This window comes from Rhinolophus sinicus, chromosome 3 (genome assembly GCF_057876585.1).
Source record: "Rhinolophus sinicus isolate RSI-liver-muscle chromosome 3, RSI-T2T, whole genome shotgun sequence".
Classification (NCBI taxonomy): domain Eukaryota; kingdom Metazoa; phylum Chordata; class Mammalia; order Chiroptera; family Rhinolophidae; genus Rhinolophus; species Rhinolophus sinicus.
This window is the reverse complement of record NC_142503.1, coordinates 91,406,163-91,422,212: the sequence shown is the minus strand read 5'-3', so window position 1 is coordinate 91,422,212 and position 16,050 is coordinate 91,406,163. Positions and strand designations below refer to the sequence as shown.

The window sequence follows — 16,050 nt, the reverse complement described above, 5'->3', positions numbered from 1 at the left end:
ACCTTCCTCCTCTTTCTAGAAGACTGAGCTTAGGGTCAGGATAGCAGCAGGCTTTAACAGAGAACTTCTAGTCCAAGGAGCCCATTTCTGCTTGTCAGCTATGGTCTGTCCTGGCCCTCTAGGAGGTGTGGACATTTCTTCTGGGAAAAGAGAGGGTGGTTGCCAGTTGAATCACTCCTTAAGATCGTGGGTCACTGTCGGAACCCTCCCTGTAAGGACCTCCTCAGCTCAGGCAGGGGCTCCTGGCTTCTTTGCGCAGGCTCGTTCTGTGGACGCCTGTGCTCTCTGCTCCTCGGTATGTCCCAGTTCTAGGACTCTTAGGATGGGTCCAGCGCTGCCAGCTGCTGAGCGCTCCCTCCACCCCAGGAAAAGCAAAACTACCTAGAAGATGGAGTTGTCGAGTTACAAGTGCTCCCTGGGTGGGGTCAGCCCATCACCATCCACCATAACAGGCCATGGGTTACACTAAGCAAGGACAGGCCCCAAACTACCCACCCCATAGACCCTGAGGGTGGGGCTGGAGTGGACAGACAGCCTCCACTGTCCACTGGATCTGCCCAGCCTGGGACAGCATAAACAGATGAGCAGGTGGCTGATGACACCAGCCAAGACCCTTCCCATTTCCTGACCACAGTGTGGGTGAGATGTGCTCACTCCTGGGACCCCAGCCCCAGCCAGAAGTTTCTGAAAATGCTTCCCTGTGCTACTGAGACAGATTGAGCCCTCTGGCCCCCAAAGCCCAAGTGTGTGACCTTGACCCCCAGCATGTGGCCTAGTTCGTTGATTTGTGGATGACAGCCATTCTGACAGGTGTGAGTTGATATCTCATTGTGATTTTAATTTGCATTTCTCTGAGAGAATCATAATGGGAAGAAGGAAGAAAACCAACTCCGTGATCTGCTGAATAATATAACTACCTCTTTCTTTATGTTTTCTCCTATCTCCCCCACTTCTTCCCCACAACGTGCAGGACTCCCACTCCCCTCCTGACTGTTCTGGAGAGAAGCCGACTGGTATTTAACAGGCCACGTGCAGGGCAGACATATTCACCCTATAGCTAACCAGGAGATCCCAGCCTCCCCAAAGGCTGCCTTGGCCCAGCCACGGGGCAGGGTGAAATGCACATCTGCTGCCCTTTGCCTGGCCCCTTTTCCTCTGCCACCCGTAGCCCCCTCCATCTCATGCCCAGAATGTTTGCACCATTCCAGCTTTCATGCTCCAGCTCCGTCTCCAAGCCAGCCTCTACTCACCTCTCAAAGAGGTGGTTGAATACAGCAAGAGAGACTTACTTCCCTAGGCTCTGCTCCGTCCTTTCCCACACCTCAGTGGAGACCCCAACTCCCTCCCTGCGCTCAGCATGATGGAGTGAGTGACAGGAGAGCCTTGTCTTACACCTGGAGAGACGCAGGGTCCCTCTGCCCAATGGGGAAATGCCCGTGTTGCTCCAGGTGGCCTAACCCTGACCCAGAAGCTTAACAGTTATCTCGGGCATCACTCCGGCCCCTGCCACACCCTGTGACATGCCCATGGAAGAAGAAGACACCGGGGAAGTGCTGAGAACCCTCTGGATGTGCAGACAGCCCAGCAGCTGAGCGATGTGCCTGCGACATGCGCCAGCCCCTGTGCAAGCTCTTTCCAGAAAAAGAAAAGGCAGGTGACATCTGTGGATATTTACAGCCCCACACAGCATGACGGGAGGTGTCGAAAAATGCTTGTCTGACAAAAAAACCCATCCCAACAGCTGGAACCACTCCAGGCTTCAATGCAATATCAAAGGGCCCAGAATCTCATCAAGTGAGGCCATGCTGTCAGTTGAAGCTGAGAGCAGGAGTAGATGCCCAATGGAACAGACCTTCAGCTCTGCCGCACCACCAGGCCAGGACCCAAAATTTACCGACGATGCCAGGATAGAGGTGTTCAGGCCCTATGAAGTGTCCTCTCCAGCTCAGCCAGCCAGTCTGCCAGCAGCAACTATGACATTTTCCTCTTGCCATACTCAGCCTCCACCTCACCGTGGACCCTACAGGGCCTCACATAAGTAATATCAGTATTTCTCTCCACCTCAATTACTCATCTGTACAATGAGGATAATCATACATCTACCAGCTGAACCTCATATCTCACACACATGAAAATTGCCTTTGCAGTCATTCATTCATTCAAGAAACATTCCAGGTTCCAGCTCTTTGCCGGTGGCTGGGAAAATTGAAATAAATATGACAGGGACATAAACTGCACGGAGGCCAGGCAGTAAAAAGACTCTCTATGTGGTAAGTGGGGCAGAGACCCAGCCTCACAGGTGAGAGAAGACCCTGGAAGCAAGGAAGCTGAGTCGGGGAAGGAGGGCAGTTCTTCCAAGAAGCTTGGCTGGGAAAGGAAGCTCAAGTCGGGGCCGGGGCTTAAGGGCAATGAAAAGTTAGTAAGATTGTCTTCTTAAAGATGAGAGATGATCTTTGTGCTTATGTGCTGATAGGGTAGAACCAGTGAGCAGGAAAGATGGAAACCACAGGAGAGAGGGGATGCCCAGTGGAGCGGAGTCCTGAGTAAATGAGCTAAGCCAGATCCAAAGGGCCAGGACTTAAGCTGGAGGAAGACCCCCACGCTCCCGAATCCTTTACCTCCTTTGGGTACCACAACACCTCAAACACCTTTAGCAATGCCCTTATTTCCCAGTATTAGGATTATTTGCTCACTCTCTGGTCCCTGCACCGCTTTCCCCTACACACATACCCTGCCTGGGAGCTGCTGAGGTCCCCTTTTCATCACTGTGACCCAAGCATCTAGCACAGTGATTAGAATCTCCCAGGCACTCAGCTACTTTGAATAAATGGCGCTACTTGCTTGTCCCTCCTTTTAAGCGAGTCTCAGAAACATAATCAGATTCACTGAGAATCATTTCCCTAAAATGCTGAGCTCTGCAGATTGGCCAGGAGGTTGCAGCCTCCTCCCAGGAGAACTCCTTCTGGCTTTGAACCCTCAGCCATTCAAAACACAAACACACTCATACACAGAGCTTGAGCCAGGGGTGAAATGTCAACATCGTCTTGGACTCAAATCAATCAGCTCAATGCTTGGATGCACTAGCTAAGCCACCTCACCCCGGGCCTGCCCTTGCCTATATGGGGGCCCAGGGGGTTCAGTTCCTGTCCTGGCCAGGACTCCAGCTGAAAAAAAGAGAGAGAGAGAGAAAGAGAGAGACAGATAGAGAGAGAGGAAAAATCCCCTACTTAAGTTAAACTTGTCATCTCCTAATGAATTTGTGGCAGATCTTCTCCACAACACCAAGGCAACATGAGATCTGGCTTCTAAAACACTATGGACCAGGCCATCTTAGTTATTGCAGGAAGGGGCCAGCCCAGAGTCCAGCTTGTGTTGGGACCCGTCCCTTGTGTTGGGAAAATTTGCGTGGGATTTCTCAAGACCTCAAATGTTCCAGGTGGCTTAGAGTAAAAAAGCACTCCATCAGGGACAGAAGACCCAGGTTCTAGTTCTGCTTAGGCCACTTCTCAGCTGGATGACCTTGGCCAAGTTGCTGGTTCATAGGCATCTGCCTTCTTCAGATGTCCTCACATAGCAGAAAGTGGGGAAGGAGCTCTCTGGGGTCTGTTTTATAAGGGCCTAATCCCATTCACAAAGGCTCCACCCTCATGAGCTACTCACCTTTCAAAGGCTTCTCCTAATATCATCACATTGGGGAATAGGTTTTAACATATGAATGGGGGGTGTGGCACACCAGCATGCAGCCTATAGCAGCATCATACCATGGAAATATAGAATAATGTGACTGAAAGCCCTCTAAAGCGTAAAGTACTATTTCAAAGGTAAGAAATAATGACATGATATGCTTGTTTATAAAAGTGATGGTGTTACCTCTGCTGCCAGCCGACTGAACTCACTGGAGGGACATCTACTGGTGGAACGCGGCTTAAGGAACTACTTTTAAAATTAAATCTAGTGGTGAAGTAACGGTAGTGTATCCCATGCTAATGCTTACTTCTTGGATCAGCACTGGCTGATATTGTGTTCCAGGTACAGCTTTGACAGAACCCTAATTGAGTGTCAGGGAGTCTTTGGGGCACCACAAAGGGAAACAGATGATGACAACACCCTCTGGCCTCTAGAACCTCTCAGTCTGTCCACGCCAGTGTAATCAGCAACCTTTCTAGGAGCTAATTTGGCACTATGATTCAAAAGCCTTAACCCAATAATTCTGCATAGGACTTTATCCTAAAGAAATGATTACAGACGTGGACAAAGATTTAGCTAAAAAGATGTCCGTAAAGTTCCAGTTCCAGTAATAATGGAGTAGCTTGTATCAGACTAACTCTACTTTGGATAAAAACTATAAACTCTAGATTTTAAAAATTCTAAACAACTATTTGAAGACACTAGAGACCACCATAAAGCCAGCAGAAACTGGAGGGAACTCAATCCTTGCCAAAAGGGAATAGCACTGAGTGAATTCTACATTACATGACTTTTTCCCTGGGTACACACCTCAGTTCAGGCAGTGCAGGGTGGCCAAAACTCAAGTCAAAAACTGCAGTGGTTTAGGTTTAAGGCTGCCAGAGGACATGGAAACCAAGAGAAGAATCTAATAAGGGAGTAGGCACACAGAGCAGAGAGCCCCAAACTCTATGTACAAACTCCCACCGAAATCCTTGGCTGATCCCTGAACCATGTATGGGTAAGTGAGATTCTAATGAGCTAAGTAGAAAACAACAGTGGGAAAGCTACAAAAGCTGAGCTGAGCTAACAGCTGCTATCCAACAGAAGGAAGATGGTTTAGAGCTTGAATCTCTCCAAGTTAGGGGATTTAGTTAACACCTAGGGCTTGCCTTTGAAACCACAGAAAGGCTATGCCTTAGGAGTAAAACTATATCCTAGGTCTAAGGGATTTACATACCCACCCTAATAAAATGTAAAAACCAAACCTTAAGAAATTTACAGTAACTTAGCTGCTTGCTAGAACAAAAATCAACAGTCTTCAAGGAAACCAGAATCTCTACAACATACCAAAATGTTCAGTATATAACCAAAATTATTAACATGGAAAGAAAGGAAGGAAGGAAGGAAGGAAGGAAGGAAGGAAGGAAGGAAGGAAGGAAGGAAGGAAGGAAGGAAGGAAGGGAAAGAGAGAGAGAGGGAGGGAGGGAGAGGAAAAGAAGCAATTGTCACCCAAATCAAGAGAAATGTCAATACAAACAAACCCTAAGATGACCCAAATGTTGGAAATAGAAGATGAGAACTTAAAGTAGCTATTATCTATAAGTTCTAGGATATTAAATAAATTATGGTCAGGATGGGTGAACAGATGAGAAAATCTTATCATGGAAATATAAACAAAAATAAAGTGGAAATTCGAGAACTGAAAAGTACAGTATCTGAAATGAAAATCTCACTGGATGTGCTTAAGAGAAGATTACAGATGTCAAAAGAAAGAGTCAATGAACTTGAAGACAGATCAATAGAAATTATTCAGTCTGAAGAACAGAGAGGGAAAGAACATAACCTAATGACAATATCAAGCAATCTAACATGTATGCAAATGGAATCTTTTATTTTTTAATTTATTGGGGTGACAATTGTTAGTGAAATTACATAGATTTCAGGTGTACAATTCTGTATACATATTTATAAATCCCATTGTGTGTTCACCACCCAGAGTCAGTTCTCCTTCCATCACCATATATTTGATCCCCCTTACCCTCATCTCCCACCCCCCACCCCCCTTACCCTCTGGTAACCACTAAACTATTGTCTGTGTCTATGAGTTTTTGTTTCTCAGCAAATGGAATCTTGAGAGGACAGGAGAGAATAGGGCAGAAAAATGTTTGAAGGAATAACGAACAAAATTTTCCTAATTTGGTTTTTAAAAATTGACTTATCGATCCAAATGCACAAAGAACCCCAAGCAGAATTAAGAAAATCCTACGTGGTAACATCATAGTCAAACTGCTGAAAGATAAAGTAAAATCTTGAAAACAATAATCTTGAATGTGGCAGGGACCCCATTCATGGAGGGGTAAACAACATATGAGTACAGCAGACTTTTAACCAGAAACAATAAATGCCAAAAGACAATGGACCAACCAATCTGTATAAAGCACTGAAAGAAAAAAATCATCAATCCAGAATTATGAACTCAATGAAAATATTATTGAAAACAATGGAAAATGAAGTATCAGAGATGATGATGGGAGAAAATGGAACCCTTGTACCTTGCTGGTGGGAATGCAAAAATGGTGCAGCCATTATGAAAACAGTTTTTCAGTTCCTCAGCAAGTTAAACAAAGAATTACCATATGATGCAGAGATCCCATCCTAAGTACATATCAAAAAAAAGAATCGAAAACAGGTGTTCAAACAGAAACTGATATGTGAATGCTCATTGCAGCACTATTCACAATAGCCAAAGATGGAAACACCCCAAGTGTCCATCAATAGATGAATGAAAAAACAAAATGTGGTATATCCATATAATGGAATTTTATTCATTATTCAGATATATGCCACAACTTGGATGAAGCTTTAAAACATTATGCTAAGTAAAAGAAGCCAGACATAAAATGTATGGTTCTATTTATATGAAATATCCAGAATAGGCAAATCAACAGAGACAGAAAGCAGATTTGTGGTTGCCAAGGGCTAAGGGAAAGGAGAATGAGGAATGACTGTTTAATGGGTATAGGGTTTCCCTCTGGGGTGATAAAAAAAGTTCTGGAACTTGATAGTGGTGATGATTGCAAAACACTGTGAATGTATATAATACCACTGAATTATACACTTTAAAATGGTTAAAATAATCAATTTTATGTATGTGTATTTTACCACAATTTAATTAATTAATTAACTAAAATTAAGGCAAAATAAAGACTAAAATAACTTTTTTTTAGTTGAGAGAATTCGTTGCATGCAGATCTGCACTACAAGAAATGTTGAAATAACTTCTTGGGGTTGAGGATAAAGGATACCAGATGGAGGCTCGGAGCTCCAGGAAGAGATTAAAGATCACTGGAAATGCTAACTATGGCATAAATACAAGGCTGCTTTTTTCCCTCCTTCCACTTTTTAAAAAGATTATCTGGGGGGCGGCCGGATGGCTCAGTTGGTTAGAGCGCGAGCTCTCAACAACAAGGTTGCCAGTTCAATTCCCGAATGGGATGATGGGCACACGCCCCCTGCAACTAAAGGTTGAAAACGGCAACTGGACTTGGAGCTGAGCTGCGCCCTCCACAACTAGATTGAAGGACGACTTGGAGCTGATGGGCCCTGAAGAAACACACTGTTCCCCAATATTCCCAATAATTTTTTTAAAAAAAGATTATCTGACTGGTTAGTGCAAAAATTGTAATATTGAATTGTGAATTTTGTAACATATTTAGATTTAAAATGTACGACAACAGTAGCACAAAAGATAGTGGGGGTGGATAAATGGAATTGTACAATTAATAGTTTTCTCCAATTTACATGGAATAGCCCCATATTTACTCTGTTTAATACAATAAGTTAAGGTAGCGGACTGTAATCCTCAGAAGAACAACTGAGAAATGATACCGAGAAGTATAACTAAATTCCAACAAAGCAAAATATGCAATTTCTGCTTCCAGTCATACTAACTCATACTAACTTGCCCTCCCACCATAAACAATTCAACATTTGGACAAAATTTATGAAACAAATGCTCACAAACATTGAACGTGGCACAATGATTCCTGAGAGAAGAGAAACAAACAAGGTGATTCCTAGAGGTACCTTCTGGACCAGAGCACATGGAGAGGTGACTAAGTAGAACATGGCAATTTCTCTGAATTGAAGAGAAAGAAACCAGAGTTCAGGGAGGCTGAAGCAAATTTGGTGGACAGAATACCAACCAGAAAGTAGAGAATTGTGTAGAAAAATATTCATGGGGTCAAAACTTATTGAACTGTACACTTCTGTTGTGCATAAATAATGTGTATGTAATAAGTTGTATGTAAATTATACCTCAATAAATTTAAATTGTAAAATGTATAAGTAATTATTAAAAATTTAGAGAACATGTATAGCGCTGTATCTATGTATAGCCCCATATCTATAAAACCTATGCTATCAAATTCAGTTGATAACAATGAATATGCTATCAAAAATTTTCCCACAAAGAAAACTACAGGTCCAGATGGTTTCATTATGAATTCTATTAAACATTTAAGGAAAAAGTAATATCAATTTTACAAAAAAAAAAAAAAAGTGCTTTCAGAAAATAGAGGAGGAGGGACATTTTCCTAATTCTTTTTATGAGAACAGCATAACCCTCATAACTAAAAACTAACAGACATTATGAGAAAATTACAGATAAATATCAAATATGGAAATATAAAAAAGAATAATACATCCAAATGAGGTTTATCTCAGTAATAATAATGTTATTCTCAGGAACAAAAAGTTGGTTTAGTATTCTAAATCAATGATATTTGTCTCATTAACAAATAAAGAATAAAAATATATGATCACCTTAATATAGATGCAGAAAAAAACATTTGACAAGATTCAGTACCTATACTTTCAACAAACTAAGAATACAAGTGATTATCTTCATCTGATAAATAGCATATGTGAAATATCTACTACTAACAACATACTTAATAATGAAATATTGAGAACTTCCTCACTATGACCAGAAACAGGGCAAATATGTCTGTTCTCAGCACTTCTATTAAACATTTTACTAGAAGTTCTAGCCAGCCCAATAAGGCAATAAGAAGAAATATAAGTCATAAAGATTTGAAAGGAAGAAGTAAAAATGTCTTTATTCACAGAAGACATGATAGTTTTGGTAGGAAATCCAAAGGAATCAATAAATAAGCTATTAAAAATAATAAATAAATTTATCACAGTTTTTGTATACAATGTAAATATTTTAAAATCAAATATATTTCTATATACTAGCAGCAAAAAAATTAGAAAATGAAAATTTTAAAAGCATTTCCACTTTTTAAAAAGAACCAAAAATACAAAATATTTAGAAATCAATTTAATAAAAGACAAGCATGCTCTCTACTCTGAAAACTACAAAATATGGCTGAGAAAAAATTTTAAAAGCCTAGATAAACGGAGAGCTATACCATGTTCATGAATCAGCAGACTCATTATTAAGATATCCAGTCTTCCAAAATTGGACTATAAATTTATCACAATCCTAATCCCAACCCCAACAAACAGCTTTTTGTAGACATTAATAAGTTGATTGTAAGATTTTTATGAAAATGCAAAGGAACTAGGGTGGTCAAAACAGTCTTTAAAAAGAAGAAACTACAATTACATTCCATTTCATTCCCACTAGAATAGCTAACATTAAAAAGACTAACACCACCAAATGTTGGCAAGAATATGGAACATTTGTGACATACTTTGTGAGAATGTAAACTGTTAAAACCTCTTTGGAAAAAAGTTTGGCTATTTCTTATAAAATTAAACAACTCAATTTAAAATGGGCAAAAGTCTTAGACACTTCACACGCAAAAATAAATGGTATAAGAATGGCTGGTAATCATATAAGGTAGGCATAAATAGATGCTCAACATCATTAGCCAGCAGGGAAACGAAAATTAAAATCACAGTGAGAGAGCATTTCACACCACTGCAATGGCTAAAATAAAAAAGACTGACAACACCAAATGTTGTCAAGGATTTGGAGCAATTGGAACATACTTTCCTGGTAGAAGTGTAAAATGGTAAAACCACTTTGGAAAAGAGTTTGGCTCTTTCTTATAAAATTAAACATATACCACAACCTAGCAATGCCACTCTTAGGGATTTACCCGAGGGAAATAAAAACATATGTCGACAGAAAGACATACACAAGAATGTTCACAGAAGCTTTCTTCATAAAGCCGAAAACTAGAAACATCCCAAATATCTATCCACAGGAGAATGAATGAATAAAATTGTGGTTGTTTATACAATGGAATAATACCCAGTAACATTAATGAATAAACAATTGATACACAAGTAACAGCATGAACACATCTCAAAAATTATGTTAAGCGAAAGAAACCATACACAAAAGGGACCTATACTATATGATTCCATTTATATGAAGTTCAAGAATAGGTAAAACTGATCTGTGATGATAGAAACTAGAACAGTGGTTGCTTAGGGGTGGGAAATATCTGGGAGATGATGGAAATGTTTATGCATTTATCAAACTCATCAAATTGTACATGCAAGATTAGTGTATTTCAGTGTATGTTAATTTTACCTCAGTTAAAAAGAAGATGTTTACAACAATGTTATTAATAATTTAATATTGGAAGCAACTTAAATATCTTGTAATAGCAGTGTAGTTACTAAAGTGTGTAACCAAATTCCGCAGCCACTAAAAATGATACTATAGAAAGTTATGTATTGACGAGGAGAGATGTTCATGACAACTTTTTTGAAAAAGAAAGTTATCAAACAGCATGTACATTACAACTGACGTGTAAGCACAGAAAATGGGCTGGAGGCATTTCACCGAAGTGAGACTTGAGGTTATCTTAAGAGGATGTTTTCCCTTTTTCTACACATGTACTTGCTTTTTTAATAAGAAAAAATATATATTTCTAGATATATAAATATACTTATAGATAGAGATTCATAGATACAGTTAATTTTCATTATTTACGGTAGTTATGTTCTATAAAGACACCGGGAACTCTGAATTAGCAAATACTGAACCATTGCTCCTAGGGGAAGTACAGGGTTAGGCTCTTACCTACAAGCGTCCGGTCACAATATTTTCATCAACTGATCAATATGTGACCTTGTTTTATGTGTACTTCTATTTAAAAATGCCTTATTAAATATATATGGTTGATTCATTAACATTGAACTCACAGCCAACAGTACCAATGCCTGAACAAATCTCATATAACCCATGTATTTTCTCCAAAAGGCACATTATAGCTGTTTTGCACTAAGGAACAATAGACAGCCCTACGCTTGGGAACATTTTAAACAATGGGATCACCCCAAAAAGCATAAAAATGTGGAAAACATGGCATTAAACAGATCTTGAAAAGGACACTTGTTTGCAGTATAATAGTTGAAACAAGAAGGCAGAGCCATTGCAACCTCAGTTGGGAGTACGAGAGTTGGGTGACTCAAATTGTTTGCCACTCTATGCATATCTGTGAAAGACCACGAAAGTGCCGCAAGTATTTATTGATTTGGGGGGTTTCAAGTAAACGTCAGCAAGTAGGCGAATTCACAGAATCTGCAAATAATTTGGGTCAACTATATATAGACATATCTATGAAGGATAGTATCCCCAAGCCTTTAGCCTGCACTCCTGGGGTATCCAGGGAGGAAAAAAAAAGAGGCTAGTAGGAAGAAGGACCTGGGGAGACACAGAAAGGAGAATGCAGGCCCAGAAAGAGGCCACCTGGGCGGCGGGAGCCTCCTCCCGTAGGCAGTCACGAGCCCTGAGTCATAAGACCAGAGGCCTGAGCACTTGGAAGGAAGACCATACATAGCCAAAGAAAAAAGATGCTTCTCCTGGCAAATCTCATCTGACCCAAAGCAAAACACACCTCTGAGAGGCAGCAATGGGACTGAGTGGGAATAAATGGCCCAGGATCCTCCACAGCCATCTTAGGAATGTGCTTCAACTCACAGGCACTGCCTTGATTTCAACTTTTGTCTTTATTGTTTCGTTTTCAGGAATGTAGAATCTTTAGAAAGGCTTTCAGAAGCCAGTCCCAAACTCAGCCCAGGTCCTCACACTCCCAGGAATCCTCACCAGCTCAGGAACCCTCGTGTTCACAGCTAGTAAGGAGACACTTGACCTTGACGCTTTCTGAAGGAGGCATGCCTCGCCCTTCGCCCTTCGCTGGACATGCCCTCTGGGCTTCATCCACTCATCTGCAAGGAGGGTTACCCAAAACATGGAAATAGGGCAAAAAGTTGATGGCCTCACCTTTTCATGTCATGCTAGAGCACCCTCTAATGAGCCTAAGTGCCACTGACTCCCTGGGAGAATGTCACTTTGTTTATTTACCACATATTACGGATTACAGCCCAGGTTCTGCAACATTGGATGTTAACTCATACAAAACTGGTGAGGTGCAAGTGATTTCTGCTCAGTAGAGAGGATAGCCCAAGGGTTTTGTTTTTTATTGTCCTTTAGTGATATTATTTCATATATATATAATATACTTCACATTATATATATATATATATGTGTGTGTGTATATATTAACATTATATATAATATACATATATAATTTATAGACATAATGATATATAATATAAATAATATAAACATAAAATATAATGGATTAGAAAATGTAATGGATATATCAGTGATGGACTGACCTTACCCAGAGAGAGGTCCAGCCATTGCACATGGCTCCTGGGAGGTGATCTCTAAACCCTTGGAAGGGCCTGCCGATGAAAGTGGCTTTGTTGACCTGGGAAACTTGGGACATGCCAGTCTATGCTAACAATGTGATATTTAGGGCATCCCTGGGCCACGCAGTGCCAGCTCAACCTCCAAAAGGGCTAGGAACAGCTCAGCCATGAAAGCAGTCATCAAGTGTATGAGGTCTGACAATTAAGTTCGTGAACTTGTTGCATCGATGTTGCTAACCTATTCTTGATATCAGAGGGATTATTCATTATGAATTTTCTAACTGGACAAACAGTTAACCAAGTTGACTATGTGGAAGTGCTGAAAAGGCTGCATGAAAAAATTAGACAACCTGAACTTTTCGCCAACAATTCATGGCTCTTGCATCACGACAATGCACCAGTTTCCACAGCACTGTCTGTGAGGGAGTTTTTAGCCAGGAAACAAATAACTGTATTGGAACACCCTCCCTACTCACCTGATCTGGTCCCCAATGACTTATTTCTTTATTGAAAGATACAGGAAATATTGAAAGGAAGACATTTTGATGACATTCAAGACATCAAGGGTAATACAACAACAGCTCTGATGGCTATTCCAGAAAAAGAGTTCCAAAATTGCTTTGAAGGGTGGACTAGATGCTAAGGTCAGTGCATAGCTTCCCAAGGGGAGTACTTTGAATGTGACCATAGAGATATTCAACAATGAGGTAGGTAGCACTTTGTCTAGGATGAGTTCACGAACTTCATTGTCTGACCTCATATACGTGACTGAGGGCCACTGACAATTCTGGCTCAGGGAACTTCCCAGGTTGGAAATACCCCAAGCACGTTGTCAGAAGTCATTGCTGGGAGAGGTTAACGCTGGGGGGAGGGCGGGGGACATCTGAACACTCTGAGTGTGGACCCCTCGTGGACTCTGCCCCCTGCATCTCTTTCCTGGGCTGATTTTAATCTGTCTCCTTTCACTGTAAGAAACCGTAAACATATTCATGAGTTCTGTGAGCCCTTCTAGTGAATTATCAGACCTGAAGGTGGTCTTGGGGCACCCCAATCAGCATATACATCAGTATCTGTAATCCTCTTTTGAATCAGCTTTGCCATTCTGTTGGTTCCCTCATCAAAGGAGTTCAATAAAACACATGCTCACTATTGACTTGTGTGAGAATTATGACTTAAACATTTTGAGACTTATACTTCATTTAGTAGTTCATTCATTTCTCTAATAAAGAGATTATGAAGAGAGATGAAAAACATATATGCTCTAGTGCTGCAGCGGTTTCCAGGAGACAGAGGAAGGGGCCCCTTTAGGCCGGGACCAGTAACCCTTAGAAGAACCAGACAGTCCTGCAGGGTGGCAAGAGGCAGACACACGATTATAGTCACCTCAGGCAATTGTGGGGGGCAGGTGGCCAGGGGGAGCCTGGAGGCTCTGGGAGCTGAGAGAAGGGCCTGGAAGCCTTCCTAATGCAAGGCCATGATGGTAAACCATTACTCCACTGGGCGGAGCCCAACGGAGCTCATTTCAGTGATGGTTGAAAATCGCCCAGTGAGTTACTTAAGGGTAAATCAATCACCTCTCTCGAAACCCTTGCCTCTCCAGCCTCTTGCAGAATCTAGAGAACAGGGCTGCTCTGTTCTGTTAGAGGGACGAGATATCTCTCCCCACAGCCATGCACTGACAGGTGCTCTGAGGACTTCATACCTCAGCGAGGGAACTGGTGTGAGTTGTGTTCATTCAACACATAAAGTACAGGGTCCTGCCACCCACGCCTCCACCTGGAGGAGCCCAGCCTCCCCTCACCCCTCACCCTTGAGCTCCCCCTTGCTCCTCCCCAAGGAAAGGCCCAGGGCAGTCCTGTGCTCCGAAGGCTACCCACCCTCCACTTCCAGGATCAGGCAGCTCGCAAATCAGGACCCTTTTATATCCCAACCCCTTCCTTCAGCTCAGCTTTGGGCCACAGGCCCCTGGAAGCACCACCATCATCACTATTACTGCTAGTTCTGTTGTTATGTTATTAGGCAGTATATAGTAAAAGCACATGTCTAACTTATAACTTATCATAACTTTATTATCACCTTGCTTATATTATAAAAGCATATATATATGACACAATCTGTAAGTTAGGTAATGAAAAAGATGAGAGGGACTAATTCTGTTAGAAAGTCAAGGTTGATGAGAACTACTGTTTCCAACAAAACTGACCCCTGAGGCTTCGGACTGGCCAGGTATACTGCGAACAAGGTGGGCTGCAAACCTGTTCGTTAGGCAGGCCCTGCTTTCCCAGGCTATGAGCACGGCAGAGATTTGCTGTTGGCCATCTCTGACTTCCATCCGAGTGCAGCTGTCTGGCTCCATCAGGCCCCAGAGCCAAGCTGAGCCCAGCCCAGGCATTGGAAGGACGGCTCGGCTCCAGGCCCCGTTCTCCTGTCCTCCCACTGGGCACCAGCCGGGCAGAAGGGCAGGGGCAGCCGGGAGAGGCCTTCCTTCTGCTGCCACCCACCAGGTTTATCTGCCTCATTCTACAACAGACGTGGCTCCAAGGCTGGTGGATCCCCACCTGCATTTGCTCAGAGCCCAAACTTCCTGCTCTGCCTGCCCCAATTTCTGGGTAAGTCAAAGCCAGAGAGGAAGCAATAGGCTGTAAGTCAAATCCTTTCCCCCAGGCCGGGCACATGGGTCTCCTCCATCGCCTACCCAAACTGTGCACACAAGGATCCCACCTCAGTGCCACAGGCAGGGTGGCAGACTCCCCCCAGTTTGGCCAGTCCAGAGCACTTGCTTCAGGTGCTTGGGAAAAGGAAGGAAGAAATGTGGAGGAACAAAGACATGTTCACAGGAGGAGGGCAGGGGAAGAAGCCCCCAGGACTCTGACGTCCAGCCCGGCCAGTGTCCCGTCCCCTGCCCTCTGTGCCCCAGTGGACTCACCCTCATCACAGTTGCTCCCGGTAAAGCCAGGGCAGCACCTCCACTCCAGCGCCGTCACCGTTCGGTAGGACACTCTGTATGTGGGTCTGATCAGAGTCCTGTAACTAACACAAGGTCAGCGTCAGGACAGTGTGAGCACCCAACTGCCCACCCCCAGACCCCACCCCTGCAGAGCTGGCCCAGCCCAGGCCCCTGGGAGCCGCCCCAGCTCTGTGCCACTGGCTGTGTGGCCCTGGGCAAGTGACCACCCCTCTCTATGCCAAGTGTGTTCTCGAGTTCCTTCCAGCTCTGTCTTCCTGAAAGTCTCCAAGGGTGAACACCTGTGATGAGGAAACATCCTGCGCACTGACTGCTATGGTCTGAAGTGTGTCCCCTGGAATTCATATGTTGAAGCCATAAGCCCCCAAGGTGACTGTATTTGGACATAGGGCCTTTAGGAGATATTTAAGGTGAAGTGAGGTTATAAGGGTGGGACCCTAATCCAATAGGACTGGTGGCTTTATAAGAAAAGGAAAAAAAGAGAGTCACTTTCACACACTGAGGAAAGGCCATGTGGGGACACAGCAGAAGACAGCTGCCTGAGAAAATAAATGTCTGTTGTTGAAGCCCACAGTCTATGATGCTTTGTCATGACAGCCCAATAATGAATATGGAAAAGAAAAATAACCTGCACAACTTCCAACTACCCACAAGTGACTGAATTCCAATCTTTTCCCCAATTTTTATTTCTTCTTGTTGATTCATCCAATGAA

General features: G+C 42.7%; 1 protein-coding gene across 3 annotated transcripts in view; it reads right to left on the bottom strand.

The window, feature by feature from the left end:
* COL26A1 (collagen type XXVI alpha 1 chain) overlaps positions 1-16,050 on the bottom strand; it is a 191,655-nt gene that overhangs the window by 93,740 nt on the left and 81,865 nt on the right. For 2 of the 3 annotated variants that reach the window (XM_088796758.1, XM_074328372.2), the window contains one exon: positions 15,299-15,402. In XM_088796758.1, coding sequence (XP_088652884.1) covers positions 15,299-15,402 — 104 coding nt within the window. The remainder of the gene's footprint in view (positions 1-15,298; positions 15,403-16,050) is intronic. The other variant, XM_019752812.3, reaches the window with a different exon arrangement.